Source organism: Emys orbicularis, chromosome 6 (assembly GCF_028017835.1).
Source record: "Emys orbicularis isolate rEmyOrb1 chromosome 6, rEmyOrb1.hap1, whole genome shotgun sequence".
Classification (NCBI taxonomy): domain Eukaryota; kingdom Metazoa; phylum Chordata; order Testudines; family Emydidae; genus Emys; species Emys orbicularis.
This window is the reverse complement of record NC_088688.1, coordinates 40,508,222-40,526,168: the sequence shown is the minus strand read 5'-3', so window position 1 is coordinate 40,526,168 and position 17,947 is coordinate 40,508,222. Positions and strand designations below refer to the sequence as shown.

At 44.5% G+C, this 17,947-nt stretch overlaps 1 protein-coding gene across 1 annotated transcript in view; it reads right to left on the bottom strand.

The window, feature by feature from the left end:
- Nucleotides 1-17,527: 17,527 nt before the first annotated feature.
- RNF180 (ring finger protein 180) overlaps nt 17,528-17,947 on the bottom strand; it is a 132,550-nt gene continuing 132,130 nt past the window's right edge. Inside the window, exon 6 of the mRNA XM_065406748.1 lies at nt 17,528-17,730. Coding sequence (XP_065262820.1) covers nt 17,528-17,730 — 203 coding nt within the window. The remainder of the gene's footprint in view (nt 17,731-17,947) is intronic.

The following is a 17,947-nucleotide window of genomic DNA, read 5'->3' as shown; positions in this document are numbered from 1 at the left end:
TATAGACTATTTTATGTCAGAAAGTACCCAACCTCATTCATTTTACAGAAATTCGCTTATGTATATATCTTCCCTTTACTAATTCTGAGTTCCATCCTCTAGTTCAGAAATTTTACAGTATGCTGCAAAATTACAAATTTTAAAACTCCAAATTTTTATGACACAGTAAGTGGGATTTCATGCCATTAACTCAATAGGAAAACAGAACGAGTTGGTCCACCTTTTATTGGCTGCATTTACACATTCCTCTTCCGCCTCGTGGTAGAGGAAAATAAGGACATGTGCAGCACATTTATGTGATTGCCTGATTTACATTTTAACTTCCAGTAAGGCATGCAGAGATCCTCCTGCTGGAAACAAAATAGTTTGATTGGAAATAGAACAGATTACCGTGACGCACTCTCCCTAGAGCAAAATCTCAGCCTTAAGTATAATGTAACTAGTGTGATTGCTACTGTTTAAAAATGGAACAGTTTTATCAGCTCACTATAAACAATCCATTTGTATTGTTCTTTTTATCTAGCAATAACATCAATGCTAAGGACTAAATTACAGCTGCTTGAACAGGGACGTGTTGGAGGCAATGAAGATGCAGGAGGCCTTTCCCCATTCCAATGTACTCATGCAAGGGGCAAACGTGTAAGCATTAGGAGTGCAAGTTGTGGGAAGGAGTTTAGTACTGCTGCTGGCTCTGGGGAAGGAGTGGTATTTGGTTTAGAAAAGGCCACCGTTCCCATCAAGTAGCCTGTGCAGGAGGAAGGGTGGTGGTTGGCTGCCCATTCTGAAAAGATGTTCTCATTGCATCAGCATTCCTTGAGATTGCGCAGGTGGTGGTGCACCTCTGACTACACCCTAGCTCAGCTCAGACCCCTAAGAGGCAGAATTGAGCCCTAAAAAGTTATTGCCCCCATCCCTTTTTGCCCACCCCTGCACACTCTCAAAAGACATTTTTAAAGTGCAAACCTAGCACCTGGATATGGGGTATTTACTGTCTGCAATTGCAGCTTTTAGCTTTTTATTTTCCATTAACAAAAAGAAAAATGGCAGTCTGGGTTCCCCTGGCTCTACTAACTGTTTGGGAATAGTTTCCACCTAATTAAAGAATGATTTGGGGAATCTATAAAGAGATCTGTCTGGCATTTTCCCTGCCCAGGCTACCTCTGAGGTATCTCCACAGGCGAGGGTGAAGCAGTCAGTTATATAAGAATCCCCAAATAACAGAAGAATAGATGAAATCTATGGTAGAATTGCCTCAAGTAAGTGCGATACACATCACACAAGATAAACATCTTTGAAGGAATCTGGAACTCCTGCCGTCCCTGACAAATCTAGAGAGACAAGGGTGGTGCTTTCAAGCTAACACAGAGCTCTTCTTCAGGTCTCACTACCAGAAGTTGGTCCACTAAACGCTATTACCTCACCCACCTTGTCTCTCTAATATCCCGGCACCGACCTGGTTACATCATCACCGCATACTGAAAAATCTAGGTTGTTTTCAGAAATAAAGAAATAAGTTGTGGGACCAGACTTAATACATGATTTTGTATTAACAACACACTGACCACTGATGTAATAGAGATTAGATTAGTCAGTCCCCCATATTTCTTCCGGTCATACAGTTCGACCTCATTTCAAAGCATCATATGTGTATTTTTAAACAGTAACATTTTACATTTATTACCAACAACATGCTGAAAACAGTTTTTCCACTGACAGTATCGTCATCATGCAGATACTTAGGCTTGGGTGGCAAGTGCGTGCCTGGGGCGGAAGCCGTGGGGGGGCGGTGTGTGAGGGCGGCAGTCAGGCAGCCTTCGGCGGCATGCCTGCGGGAGGTCCGCCGGTCTCGCGGCTTCGGCGGCAATTCCGGGACCAGCAGATCACCCACAGAAATGCCGCCTAATCTGCGTGACTGCTGTGCTTGGGGTGGCAAAAAACATAGAGCTGCCCCTTCCAGTGCCCTAGCACAAATCAGGCAGACTCACCCAGAAACTTAAGGTTCTTGGTCCCTAAGCAGTGTAAGCAATAGGATCACAAGCCACATACCCATTGACACTGGTGGTTTCACACCATCCCAGAGCTTATTTGCTGCCTTGGAAACATTCCACTCATTTTCTTTTTGACAGCAGTCAGCAAAAGAGCTCCTTGCTGTCACTAACTCTTCTCTGTCCTTTCCAGCTTCAGCGGCATGGGGGATCCTTTACTCTCTGCTCTCCAGGCAGGCCCTGCTCTCTTTTTCTCTTGTTAATTTGCTTTTTTCACAGTTCCTTCATCATTGCTGTCCTGAGAGTGCCAACAAGACTCGGGAAGGAAACTGCTGTAGCCTGACCACTACTTTGATTGCTAACAGGGTTGCCAGGTGTCCGGTTTTCAACCGGAATGCCCGGTCGAAAAGGGATACTGGCTGCTCCGGTCAGCACTGCTGCCCAGGCCGTTAAAAGTCCAGTCAGCAGCGCAGTGGGGCTAAGGCAAGCTCCCTGCCTGCCGTGGCTTCGTGTGGCTCCCGGAAGCAGCAGCATGTCCCCCCTCTGGCTCCTACACATAGGGGCAGCCAGGGGGCTCCGCACGCTGCCCCCGCCCCAAGCGCCGGTTTTGTAGCTCCCTTTGCCTGGGAAACGTGGCCAATGGGAGCCAGTGCCTGTGGATGGGGCAGTGCTCAGACCCGTCTGGCTGCGTCTCCGCATAGGAGCTGGAGGGAGGGAACATGCCCTTTCTTCTGGGAGCTGCTTGAGGTAAGCGCTGCCCAGAGCCTGCACCCCTGACCCCCTCCTGGCCTCCAACCCCCTGACCCAGCTCTGATCCCCCTCAGGCCCTCCGAACCTCTTGGTCCCAACCCAAAACACCCTCCTGCATCCCAAACCCCTCATCCCCAGCCCCATCCCTCACACCCCCAACCCCCTCCTACATCCCAAATCCCTCATCCCCGGCCCCACACTAGAGCCCACATTCCCAACCGGCGCCTCCCCCCCCCCCGCACCCCAACCCGCTGCCTCAGCCTGAAGCTTCCTCCCATACGCCGAACCCCTCGGCTCCACCCCCCCAGCCCAGAGCATCCTCCTACACCTCCAAGCCCCTCATCCCCAGCCCCACCTGAGTCTATAGCCCCGCACCCCAACTGCCTTCCCCAGCCTGGAGTCCCCTCCTACACCCCAAATCCCTCATCCCTGGCCCCACCCCAGAGCCCGCAGCCCCAGCTGGAGCTCTCACCACCCACCCGCACCCCAACCACCTGGCCCAGCCTGTAGTCCCCTCCCACACTCTGAAACCCTCAGCCCCAGCCTGGAGCCCCCTCCTGCACCCCAAATCCCTCACCCCTGGCCCCACCCCAGAGCCCACAGCCCCAGCCAGAGCCCTCACCCCTCCCGCATCCCAAGCCACTGCCTCAGCCCGCCACACCCTGAACTCCTCATTTCTGGCCCCACCCTGGAGCCTGCACCCCCAAGCCTGAGCCCTCACCCCCTCTCCCACACCCCAACCCCCTGAGCCATCCTGGTGAAAATGAGTGAATGTGGGTGGGGAGAGCCAGCCACAGTGGGAGGGGGGAATGGAGTGAGTGGTGGGCGTGGCCTCAGAGAAGGCGTGGTGTGAGTGGGGGCCTCAGAGAAGGGGCGGGGTAGTAACAAAAAGTAAGTTTCCCTCTGTTGATACGCACACCTTCTTGTCAACTGTCTCATCCACCCTGACTGAATTGGCCTCATTAGCACTGACCCCCCACACTTGGTAAGGCAACTCCCATCTTTTCATGGGCTGTATAGTTATACCTGCCTCTGTATTTTTCACTCCATGTATCTGATGAAGTGGGTTATAGCCCACGAAAGCTTATGCCCAAATAAATCCGTTAGTCTCTAAGGTGCCACACAGACTCCTCGTTGGTTTTGTTGATACAGACTAACAGGGCTACCACTCTGAAACCTGTTTTATAAATGTATACATGGAACCCCATGGTGCCACATAAGTGGTATGTGCCTAAGGCATGCCACTGAAGACATCTTAGCCCTCTAGTGAAATGTGCCCTAATTCCTTCAGCAACAGGGACTGAAGCTAAAGTGTAAGTCTCGTGAATGCACATCCTATCCCATTTTGATAGTGAGATGTGATTGCTTGACCCTTTTTCTTGTCAGCATAGGACCTCCTAAATTGGTTAGTCCTATTAGGAAAATAAGATAAAGACCTTTTACATCTGAAGTATGAAGCCTGTTTTCTCCAGCATGTACATGTGGCCTTTGAAAAAACACTAGCAGGTTACCTGACTGGTTAATGCAATATTCAGATATCACCTTAAGCAGGAACTTCAGATGAAGGCTTAGCACCACCTTGCCCTTATGAGAGAGCTCCTCACTGCTTGTTTATATAACACACCAATGTCTATAATGTCCTGTATTGTCTATAATGACCTGTACCACCAGGTGATGTAAGCGAGGTAGAAGAGATTTGTGAACCCAACATATTGCTCTGAGTTCTAACACACACATGCACTTTTTCTTTTCCTGGGAATTTCAGTGGCCATACACTATCAAATTGTTGAAGTGAGCACTCCAGCCCAGGCTAGATGCATCTGAGGTTTGTGTAGCTGATGATGCTTGGGGGGTTGAAAGCCACTCCTTTCATAACACTGAGCCGCTGAGTCCACCATGGCAAAGACAGGAGCTCATTCTTTAGTATGATTAAGGCTAAGATTTAGTCACGGAGGTCATGGAAGTCACTGAATCCATTACTTCCAGTGACCTCCGTGACTTCAGCCTGCGGTGGTCAGGAGCTGCAGGGTCCCCTGCTGTGGCGGGGAACCCTCAGAGCTCCTGGCTGCCGTGGTGGTGGGGATCCCCAGAGCTGCCTGTGGCAAGGGTTACTGGTCACCGCGGGCGGTGGAGGAACCCCCAAGCTCCCGGATGTCATGGGCAGCAGGAAACCCAGGTGCTCCTGGCCACGGGGGAATCCCTGAGCTCCCAGCTGCCACGGGTGGCAGGGAACCCCACAGCTCCCAGCTGCCACAGCTGTGGGTGAACCCCAAGCTCCCAGTCACTGCGGGCCCCTGGAGCTGGGGGGGTACCCTGAAGCTCCTGGCTGACATGGGAGGTGGCGGCATCCCAGAGCTCCTGGCCCCCACAGGCAGCGGGGGACCCCCGGAGCTGCAGGCAGCAGGGGTACCCCACAGCCCCAAGCTGCTGCAGGCAGCTCCTAGCCCCTGCGCAGCTGCCCCACTTCAGGTGGTGTGGGGACCCCCAAATCCCCATTTTGTCATGGATCTTTTTAGTAAAAGTCCCGGACAGATCACGGCTTCTGTAAATTTTTCCTTTTTGCCCCTGACTTTTACTAAAAATATCCGTGACAAAAATCTTAGCCTGACGTATGATCGATGATACAGACCTACTGTCTACGTTCTGTCTCTGCTGGAGATATCTCTTTTTGAGTCGGGTGTAAAGTGTTATATATGTGGCTGAGGTTACAGGGTCCATTGGTCTGAAAAGATGACTGAGAATTGGTGCAGCAGGACTATAGCTGATTGAATCTTTGCTAGCTCTTTTTTTGGTCAGGAATGCTTTGCCAATTTGGGAGTCCAGTATTGCTCCTATGATAGGAATCCTCTGTGCAAGTCTCAATAATGATTTCTCCCAGTTCATCCTTAGGTCTAACTTCTTGAATAAGGTGCATGTGTAAGCCATGGTTCCCAATACATTTTTCTGCTGATGATGCTTTGATTAGCCAGTTGTAAGTACAGGTGTACATAAATCTCTTTTCTCAGTAAGTGTACTGATGGGTATTGTTTCCTCTAACATCTGAACAATGGTGCACCATTCTGGGTTGCTGATATATTCCCAAAAGGGCTGGCTGTAGATCTCATGTCCTTCATGCTCTCACGGACCTCATCTGTTTAGTCTTTGTTTCTGGAGGGAGTCTGATGATCTAAGCCAGGGGTCGGCAACCTTTCAGAAGTGGTGTGCCGAGTCTTCATTTATTCACTCTGATTTAAGGTTTTGCGTGCCAGTAATACATTTTAACGTTTTTAGAAGGTCTCTTTCTATAAGTCTATAATATATAAACTATTGTTGTATGTAAAGTAAATAAGGTTTTTAAAATGTTTAAGAAGCTTCATTTAAAATTAAATTAAAATGCACAGCCCCCCGGACCAGTGGCCAGGACCTGGCAGTGTGAGTGCCACTGAAAATCAGCTCACGTGCTGCCTTCGGCACACGTGCCATAGGTTGCCTACTCCTGATCTAAGCCATACATATCATCTGAGAGAGGTGGCAGAAGCAGCTGCTCTGGCTAGAGTGTCAGAGGCAAAAAAATAAACCCCTTAAACCATGTTTTGCAATAAGCTGTCCTTCAGAAGGATTGTACAACTACCACCATCTTTTCCCAGAAATGGTATTAGTGGCATGTGACAACAACTTGGTAATTAGCCACTCTTATACCAAGCATAGAAGAAAATACCTTTTTGCCCATCCCATCCATCCTTCTTGCTTTTTCAGAAGGTGTGGAGTGAATCTAACCACCCTAAGATCTTTGGACAGTAGCCTCTGGGCAAGTGTGAAAAAACAAGAAACTTTCATGTGGCAATTGGTATAATTTATCCATCTTTTTTACACTGACTGAGCAGATGCAGGAGTAGACCACACTGCTTTTGTCAGTTGCTACAGACTTACCAGAAGTGTAATTCTGTTTTCGGATGGAGAGCCAACAATGCCAAAGATTGGGTTAAAAGAACAGGCGTACTTGTGGCACCTTAGAGACTAACAAATTTATTTGAGCATAAGCTTTTGTGGGCTACAGCCCACTTCTTCGGATGCATAGAATGGAACATATATTGAGGAGATATATATACACATACAGAGAGCATGAAAAGGTGGGAGTTGTCTTACCAACTCTGAGAGGCCAATTAAGTAAGAGGAAAACAAACTTTTGAAGTGATAATCAAGATAGCCCAGTACAGACAGTTTGATAAGAAGTGTGAGAATACTTACATGGGGAGATAGATTCAATGTTTGTAATGGCTCAGCCATTCCCAGTCTCTATTTAAGCCTAAGTTGATAGTATCTAATTTGCATATCAATTCAAGCTCAGCAGTTTCTCGTTGGAGTCTGTTTTTGAAGCTTTTTTGTTGCAAAATTGCCACCCGCAGGTCTGTCATTGAATGACCAGACAGGTTAAAGTGTTCTCCTACTGGTTTTTGAATGTTATGATTCCTGATTTCAGATTTCTGTCCATTAATTCTTTTGCACAGAGACTGTCCGGTTTGGCCAATGTACATGGCAGAGGGGCATTGCTGGCACATGATGGCCTATATCACATTGGTAGATGTGCAGGTGAACGAGCCTCTGATGGCATGGCTGATGTGATTAGGTCCTATGATGATGTCGCTTGAATAGATATGTGGGCAGAGTTGGCATCGGGCTTTGTTGCAAGGATAGGTCCCTGGGTCAGTGTTTTTGTTCAGTGATGTGTGGTTGCTGGTGAGTATTTGCTTCAGGTTGGGGAGTTGTCTGTAAGCGAGGACAGGTCTGTCTCCCAAGACCTGTGAGAGTGAGGGATCATCTTTCAGGATAGGTTGTAGATCTTTGATGATGCGCTGGAGAGGTTTTAGTTGGGGGCTGAAGGTGACAGCTAGTGTTCTGTTATTTTCTTTGTTGGGCCTGTCTTGTAGGAGGTGACTTCTGGGTATTCGTCTGGCTCTGTCAATCTGTTTTTTCACTTCAGCAGGTGGGTATTGTAGTTTTAAGAATGCTTGATAGAGATTTTGTAGGTGCTTGTCTCTGTCTGAGGGATTGGAGCAAATGTGGTTGTATCTTAGAGCTTGGCTGTAGACAATGGATCGTGTGGTGTGTCCTGGATGGAAGCTGGAGGCATGTAAGTAAGTATAGCGGTCAGTAGGTTTCCAGTATAGGGTGGTATTTATGTGACCATCGCTTATTAGCACAGTAGTGTCCAGGAAATGGACCGCTTGTGTGGATTGAGCTAGGCTGAGGTTGATGGTGGGATGGAAATTATTGAAATCATGGTGGAATTCCTCAAGGGCTTCTTTTCCATGGGTCCAGATGATGAAGATGTCATCAATGTAGCGTAAGTAGAGTAGGGGCGTTAGGGGACGAGAGCTAAGGAAGCGTTGTTCTAAGTCAGCCATGGAAATGTTGGCATACTGTGGGGCCATGCGGGTACCCATAGCAGTGCCGCTGACTTGAAGGTATATATTGTCCCCAAATGTGAAATAGTTATGGGTGAGGACAAAGTCACAAAGTTCAGCCACCAGGTTAGCTGTGACATTATCGGGGATACTGTTCATGATAGCTTGTAGTCCATCTTTGTGTGGAATATTGGTGTAGAGAGCTTCTACATCCATAGTGGCCAGGATGGTGTTTTCTGGAAGATCACCGATGTATTGTAGTTTCCTCAGGAAGTCAGTGGTGTCTCGAAGATAGCTGGGAGTGCTGGTAGCGTAGGGCCTGAGGAGAGAGTCCACATAGCCAGACTATCCTGATGTTAGGGTGCCAATGCCTGAGATGATGGGGCGTCCAGGATTTCCAGGTTTATGGATCTTGGGTAGCAAATAGAATACCCCTGGTCGGGGTTCTAGGCATGTGTCTGTACAGATTTGTTCCTGTGCTTTGTCAGGGAGTTTTTTTAGCAGATGGTGTAGTTTCTTTAGTTAATCCTCAGTGGGATCAGAGGATAATGGCCTGTAGAATGTGGTGTTAGAGAGCTGTCTAGCAGCCTCTTGGTCATATTCCAATTTATTCATGATGACGACAGCACCTCCTTTGTCAGCCTTTTTGATTATGATGTCAGAGTTTTTTCTGAGGCTGTAGATGGCGTTGTGTTCTGCACGGCTGAGGTTATGGAGCAAGTGATGTTGCTTTCCCACAATTTCAGCCTTTGCACGTTGACGGAAGCACTCTATGTAGAAGTCCAATCTGTTGTTTCGACCGTCCGGAGGAGTCCACGCAGAATCCTTTTTTGTTGTTGTGCTGGTAGGGAGGATTCTGTGGGTTAGTATGCTGTTCAGAGATATGTTGGAAATATTCTTTGAGTCGGAGACGTCGAAAGTAGGATTCTAGGTCACCGCAGAACTGTATCATGTTCGTGGGTCTGGAGGGACAAAAGGAGAGACCCCGAGATAGGACAGACTCTTCTGCTGGGCTAAGAGTATAGCTGGAAAGATTAACAATATTGTTGGGTGGGTTAAGGGAACTACTGTAGTTGCTCCTTGTGGCATGTAGCAGTTTAGATAGTTTAGTGTCTTTTTTCCTTTGTAGAGAGGCAAAGTTTGTGTTGTAAATGGCTTGTCTAGTTTTTGTAAAGTCTATCCATGAGGAAGTTTGTGTGGAAGGTTGGTTTTTTATGAGAGTATCCAGTTTTGAGAGCTCATTCTTAATCTTTCCCTGTTTGCTGTATAGGATGCTGATCAGGTGGTTTCGCAGTTTCTTTGAGAGTGTGTGACACAGTCTCTCAGCATAGTCTGTGTGATATGTGGATTGTAATGGATTTTTTACCTTTAGTCCTTTTGGTATGATGTCCATCTGTTTGCATTTGGAAAGGAAGATGATGTCTGTCTGTATCTGTACGAGTTTTTTCATGAAGTTGATGGATTTCCACTCCATACGGCTAAAGATTGGGTTAGAAGTCTCAACTGTCACAGAGGGGAACTTCAATGCATTTGCCATCCTGTCAACTAATCTGTGAAATAGTACTGCATCCTCAGAGCTAGGCACTACTGTAGTAATCTCCACATTTCCACCTGGAAAACTCTGATCCTTCTGTTCAGAATCCATTTGCTGCTATTCCTCAGGCATCTCTGGTTCCCCCACTTCTGAGAGTATGTCTGGTATGATGATAGGTAATTGCTCTTTCTTTATATATTCCAAACAAATCCAGGAGTGTCAGATCTGATGATGGAAATCTTGCCTGCACTCTTAGAGAGGGAAGATTTCTAGTAGAATAGCGATTTTCTGAGGAATGTCTGGGAGAGGGCCATCTAGCCCAAGGGGTACATGCTAATTGCTAATCCACCCAGAAATCTATGCCCAGTTCCATTTCACAGTATCTGTCATGGTATGGATCCTCTGCATGTTTGTTTTGCAGAATATCTGTCCTTATGAAAAGCACTATCTGATTGACTAGGGTGTTCAGCCTCCACTTCTGATTGAGGATTCAACCTTGGATTCAACTCCAATAGTAGATGAGAGATCAGTGATCTTGGGGACGGAATAGAAAAGGTCTATAGCATCTTACCAGGAGACCCATGGAAGCATAAGGTGATTATTCATGAAGCTTCTCCACCCTTCTTCTCTTCTCTGGAGGAGAATCAATAGTATGGGGATCTAAAGTTCTTGTGCACTGTCTTTTCGCAGACCCAAAGTGACCGGATCCAATCGTGTCCCTCCCATAGATTGACTTGGCTCACAGAGGCTCTCACCTGTGTGGTTTCTCTGCTTTTCAATTTTGGATCCAATCATTTAGGATCATTCTTGGGTACTACAGATTTCTTGGAATTTGAAACCTTCTGCAAAGTTTTGTCCAGCTTCTTCTCCCTCCAAGCATCAGGAGGTGATGCTGGTCTACGCTCGCTCCTGGAGCCAAGAGCTATGCCAGATCTGGAAGGCCTGGCTGCCAGAGCCTCCTGCAGATGCACTGCTTGAAGTCTATTCTGACATTCATTCCCAGCCCTCGGGGTGAAAATACTGCAGACTAAGCTTCTGCAGGGAGTCTGTCTCTCCCGAGGCAGGTTAGGCATCATGTGTGAGCATACAATGCCAGAGAAAACAAGGGAATCCTGGCCTCTTAATCTTCAGATCCACAATCAGATCCTAATAGCAGAACCGAAGTTCTAACCACAAACTATTAAAACTACTGTTTGAAATACCTTGTTTCTTTTTAAAGGAAATAAAACTGATCATTAACACTAAAAATCTAACTATACTAAAATCTAATCTAATGAGAATGATAAAGGTGTAGAAGGCACCATCTAAGGATAAGAATTCAGGCCAAGGACCTAGAATGCTTCCTGATCTGCCAGCTGGATTTTGAAAGGAACTGAAGGAGCCAGAGCATCCACCTCTCTTATGTAGCCTCACCCTCAGAATGTTCGCGAACAGTGAGGAAAGGGGCAGGAGGGGGTGTGAGCACGCTCCAGCAGCACTGCTATCAAAGGGTCCATTGTCAGAGCTGCACCAGATGTGCATCCCATGAATGGCAGTCTGCAGAGGGCACTCGACGCACTGACAGCGTTCAGGAATATTTGCATAAGGAACTTCAAAGGAATAAATTCTGCCTTCAAATGCCCTGACTCAACTCCCAGCGACTTGAATGGGAATTACATGAATGCATCAGATGGCACAATCTGATCCTAATAAAAAGCGGTTTTGAATTCCAATTTAATTCTGTCCTGCTGATAGGATTTATTTGAGAAGCAAGCCCTGGACTTTTTGTTACTAAGTACATATCTACTAACAAGTCCAGGATCATTCTTCAGATCATATTTGTTGGCCTGTTCAGCATTTTTTCTCCAGAATGTATCAGAAATGAAGCTGTTTGTCCCATAAAATTTGACTGTTAATTTTTAATTAAAGAAGCTTAATGAAATCCCATCATCAGCCCAGATACCCCTGCAACCCAATTTTAGGAACAATTTCCCCTCTGATAATAATTTACCATATAAAAATACAATCAAGTAAAAAGTATAGTGTCCTAGATTAAAGATTATAGTTTACGGCTAAGCTTTCACTACATAATGCAGGAAAGTAATTCCCAAGAGCACTGTTTACTTTATTGTTGGATGTTAATGTATGCTTACCAGAATTAAATTACTAAAGTTAGATAAATGCTAAAGAAACCTGCATGTTTCTAATCCAGTGGATCTTCAGATTTTTCCCTTTTTAAATCATTGGGATTACACAAGTATAACTGTAGGCAGAATTTGGCCATATGTGCGCTACAGGAAATATGAGCAAATTAATTTCAGAAGATTTTGAAACCCCCCCTCCATTAGAGCATCCTATACAGTAATGGCTAAAGTTTGCAAAGGCAGAGGTCCAATTGTTCCACTCCTTAATCAGAGGATTGTGTGTGAACAACGGGCGGGAAGGGGCCTCCACAAGGAGAGTCCTTACCTTTAGACTGCACCTTGGCCCTGCATGCCAGGCGTGACAGCCCCCAGAATGTCTCCCCCCGTCCGAAGTATTTCCCCTCACTCCTCCCTGACACAAACCTCAGAAAAAAGTGGGTGGGAGGTGGGAGTGTGTGTGAAAAACTCAGACTTCTGCAGTCCACACTTGACAGTGACCCGCACCCCTTTCCACCTACACAGTTGGAACTTCAGAAGGGTTTCTACAGGGTTGAGGGAGCATACCATGAAGGAGACAATCCCTGCTCCCCTACGCCCACAAGCTAGGTATGAAGTCTCCATGTTGTCCAGGGAAGTGCTGGGGACCATGTGGATGTGTAGTAGAAACTTTCTTTCAGATTCCTGCTCTTGTTGCCAATGCTCTTTTGATGCCTCAAACAGGTTAGCCTTTTACTCCGAAGATGAATTAATTGTTCACAGCGGGCTTTTTATGACAAGCCGTTTCAGCTCTGAGTTGCTTTTTTATTTTTAGCTCTTTTGCAGGCTTGAAAAAACAATTAAGCGAAACATAAAAGGTGCTGATGGCACTGGAAACTCAGTTTTTCCATTTAGCCAGAGAAGAGGCACCTGATAGGGAGTGGTAATGTGAGCTTCCTCATACTCTCTAATATTACAAGAGAAACCAAAGCGACCGACTTAGCCTGAAGACAGGAGCAGGAGCCAAACACGTCACAGTGCTAATACTGGCGCTGACAATTACGCCCTCTGCGGCACTGGGAGAATCAAACTCTCAGCTCCGTTTCCCCCTGTGTAAAGGGGGGTTCTGTTGTGAGGATTCATTTGCTAATACAGAAAAAGCTTTATTGTGAAGCAGTTAGGATTGCCACATCCCCACCCACAAAAGAGACTGAAATGCTCAAGTAAGCTCCCTAACTGTCCATACTCGCTTCTCCTCTTCAACGCCCCCCGAGTAAACACCTGGCCATTAGCACAACTACCTTTTACCAGAGACCACACAACATAGCCTAACCTCTGCTCCTCTTTCACCCTTTTACACACCTCTTACCCAGATTACTTTTCCCCGGCACTAGTACGTGTGGTGTAGGAGTTGGTTGTGTTGGGCAAGAATAGTTTGTTAAAAAGAGATGAGTGCATGCAGAGAGTAAGGGCCTGTGATGCTTCAGGGGTTCATCCAGACCAGGAAAGGGTTGTGTCATGGTCTGCCCTGTAACGCAGGGTGCTTGTGGCTGTGCAGCTTTGGCTGAGAGCCCTGCCGCCAGTAGCATGCTCACAGCACAGTGGTCTCACCCTGGCTTCCATCAATCTGGTTACTCCTTGCAGGGTGACCCCAACAGCCCTTCCTATCCTGGGTCTCCCCAAAACCATCTCCCCTGCAGCATCCAATCCCTCTCACTGCACCCTCACAGGAGTTAAACTTGCTACCTCCAAAGAGACAAAATACACACAAGCCTGCTAGATAAGCTGAGGGTTTTACTCTTTACAAAATCACCTCAGTGCTGTATATTAAACTAAACGTAAAACAAGTTTATTAACAATAGAACCTAGATTTAAGTGATACCAAATAGAAGGAGTAGGGATAGAAATGGTTACAAACGAAAGTAAAAACTAAAACTAAAACTGAATTTAAACTAGAGTCTTTTGTTCAAAATAGTTTTCTCACTACAGTCATTCTTCCAGCTTGGCTGGCCCATCTTTAGCCAGGATCCAACATGGAGCCCAAAGCACTTTTCTTTGTCTCCTCAGGTGAAGGATGACAGAATGGCTTCTTTCCTTCTGTTATATCTTCCAAAGTTCATTGTCCCTATTTCAAGAGGGTGCTGTCTCCATCCCTTGTCAAGACTGTTAACTGGTCATCTCCCCCCCCCCCCCCCCCATTCGCTTGCCTGATGGCATTGTTTACCTTGCATATAAATGTGTTTTTCATTGTCTTAGATCACATCTTGCTTAATTTACATTGGAGATACGGCAAAGCCTGCAAAACAACATTCCTTTGTAGGACAGGTTGTGCTTCGGCACTGTCCACGAAACACATTTGCGGAACATATTTTCAGCAAACATCTAGAATTCTGTATATACCACCCATACATACAAACACTAATGTTACCAGTTTGCATATGACACCTTACATGACAACTTTTAGATACAGATTATGACGGCGAGTTGGGGCAATGAGTGTGTAAGGCCAGATGAGAGTTATGATATGGTGTACCCTCTGCCAGGTGGCACTGAGGGGCTGATGGAAATCTGGCATCTCTGGGGCTAGAGTGGAGTTAAGGTTGTGGAGTATGGTCTGGGGCCCTTGATAGTTGTGGTAATGGTAAGGTGTGATCCTTTCATATTCTTCCTTTTGTGGTTTGTCAGTTACATTACGGGTATATGTCTGTGAATATGTTGTGTATTGCAAGCCTGTGTGCTTCATAAAGACATTTTTGTGTATTAATTTCCTAGTTTTTAAGAATGTTTAATGGTGGGGGGGGGGAGGGGGGAGAGGTAGGGGACTATGGGGATGCAGGGGAGGACTTGTAGCGGGTAAAAGTGCAACTGCTAATCAAAAGTTTGTCAGCAGCTGAGCATGAAACCTCATGTATGAGCAATTGTGCACCAGCCGCTAAAATCTCATTAGGTCTCTCGCATTATGCTGTTGTTTAATGCAGTTATATCTGTTTGGAAGAATAACATGGGCATTTAGTACTAAATCATCCACAGAATGTATTCAAATCCAGAATAAAGAGTTGATGTGCCACTGTGGGTTATGACAAACTTGATAGTTCAATGCTTCTAGTCCATTTGGGTTTCCACACAAAGTACAAAAACAATTAAGAATGCTAGCATGAAAAAAGATAATCGTGTTAATTATAACTCCCCTCTCCCAAAAATCTCTACTGCTCCCCCAAAAACAGAATGAAAAGAGAAACACAAAATTGGTTGAAAAAAATATTCAAATTTAATTCCACCCAATATCTATTGACACAGCTGCAAAATATTATAAACAACTTCAGATTTTATTGAAAACACTGTAATAACCTCAGATAAGAATACATTCCAGAACAAGACCAAGTGCTTAAGAATAAAACTGCTCACAAAAGGACCTACTCCAGTTCCCACTGAAGTCAATAGGATTTTTGTGACAAAATTTCAATGGAAGCACATTTGAGACAGTAATAATGAACTAACATTTTCAAAGGAAAGAGGCAATAGAGAAAAGCAACTACAACTATTCTACCTCTTCTGGGTCTTTCTGAAGGAGAAACAGCTTTATATAAAAATCTGAAACACTAAGTCCATCTCCTTTATTATCTGATTAATTCATTACTCTTTGCAATTAATAGCATTAACCAAAGCAACACTATAGCCAAAATATATAGCTTGACTAATATGTATATGCACCTTAGAAATGTTATATAAAATAATTTTAACACTAAATTTAGAAGAGTGTATCCATCCACCCACAATTATCGACTCTTGTAATTGTACAGAAGGAGAAGGCAATACATACTACATTTGACTGTCTCCCTTCCTGTTTCATCTTTCAGAATAAACCCATGATAAAATGCTACTAGAAATTTTCTATGTACGTTTACTTTCATTTAATTGGAGTTGTCTGGAATAGATTTCTTATGTATGAGTACATTTTGAAATATTAGCTAATTGATATATTCATCTGAGAAACATCCTACTTAAATTCTTAAATCTGATTTAATACTTTCCCCCAAAAAATTGTATTTCACATTTTAAACTAGCACCAAGTTAGTTAAATTAGCTAAAGTAATTATTTCATGATACATCCTTTCAGTCTAACGCTTTTTGACCTCAGGAAGTGCAAATACATTTTGTCTGAAAAGGTGCTTCACATCCCTTTCTCTTCGCTGAGCCAGGAACAGTTGATTTGCAAGTTTAAAAAACCAAAAGCTATAACTTGAGTTCTGGCATAGCTGAGAAACATGTTTTAAGTTTGCTGAGAGTTTTATTGTGCCATGAGTTTTAATAAAACCTCTGAAGTTTTAATGGTGGGGGGGATGTTATGCCTAATGATCATCTATCAATAGTACAAGACAACCTATTGTAATTAGAGGTAAAGTAATTGCATACACTAATTTTTCTTTTGCCCACAACTACATTGATGGTGAATTTCAATTATTACACTTTCCACTACCCTTTAGAGCAATATTAAAGAAAGTGACCAAATCCATTCAGTCAACATAGTTTTAGCTGTACAGGTATTTTAAGTGCAAAAAAATCCTCAAAGGATGGTCTAATCTTAAAAAGTTATTTTATGCAGCTTGAGGAAAACTAAATGCTAGGAGCCAATGTGCTGCTGGAGGTGCCATCTTTCAGATGAGATACAAGTCTGAGGCCTTGCTCATTTCTGGCCTTGAGCCAGCAAAATACTTAAGCACATGCTTAACTTTAAATGGGCAGTCCCATTACAGTTATTCAATTCCAAATCATCTCCTAGCAATCTGATAGAATGGTATTAGCTAAATTGGAAGAGTGGTACATACTGAATAACCAGCAGCAGGTCCTGAGGTTACCAATGCAAATGCTGAAGTTAATGGGACTACTCATGCTTAAGTGCTTTCCTGGATCAGGGCGAGAGTTCTCAGTAGCTTACAGGACTGAGTCCCTTGAAATTAAATGCTCCCCTGTACTTCTCAAACATAGAAGTTTTAGCCACTGTGTCCTATCTTTGTGTACTGACATTTTACTATAGTAGCAGAAATCCCTCCAGCGGCATCAGCTGGAGAAGTTCTTCCATTGCCCCTACTTTAAAAAATGGTTTTGTAGTGGCTAGCATTAAATGGTGGTTGCATCCCACCTCAAAAGTGGCTGCATTTCAATACTGAGTGATTGATCCCTATATATATATATATATATATATATATATATATATATATATATATATATATATATATATATATATACCTTAAAGTGCTTTGGGATCCTTCCACATGAAAGGTGCTAATAATAACTTTGAGACACACACCCTGCCTGTGTTGGAGGATCCTCCCTCCATCATCCCTCTTTTACACGTGAGGAAATTGAGGCACCAGTAGATGTGATTTGCTTAAGGTTGCAAAGTATAGAGCCAAAAACTGAACTCCTCAAAACAAATCTTGATGGTTCATTTCTATATACTGGTGATTTTACAAATTATGGGTGGAAACCCTGGCCCCACTGAAATCAATGGCAAAACTCCCACTGACTTCAATGTGGCCAGGATTTCACTTTATGTTTTCAGTAAAGCTCAAGTCTTTGATGCCTATATCAGAAGCATCCCGTAATTAGATCATTAGCCCCATGTCATGTCTGGTGTAGGCTAATACAATTCTGAATCATAAAAACTCCAGACCACACAAAGAAAGATCTGCATTCATTACTTCAAACCATTTCTATTTACATTGTCTTTGTTTGCATGATTCTTCAGTTTTACTAAACAAACAATGCAGTCCCCTAAAAAGGAAAGAAAAAATAACAAAGAAAACAGAAAACAATGAATCCTATGACCCAGTTGACAGAATAAATGTAGATTATCACCATGTCCATGTCAAACCACCATCCACGGCTATCATCCTCAAAATCCATATAGTCCATCCTGTGAGCAGCATGTGGGAAGTGCCTTCTTGCTACAGGATCTGTATGCCTTTGGAAACCTGCTGGAAAACAGATCATGTCACTTCAGTCCACTTATTCTTAAAAAAAAATATGTTAAGTGAATACAATGCTTATGAAAGGCGCTGGATTGAGAGCATCAGAAATGGATAGCCTCTATCTGAAGAGCTAATGCAGAATAGAAGCAGCACATCTCACCACCAGTGTACATCCCTCTTTCCTGGAGAGGACTATGATGGATCTCAGGGCACCCAAGACTCT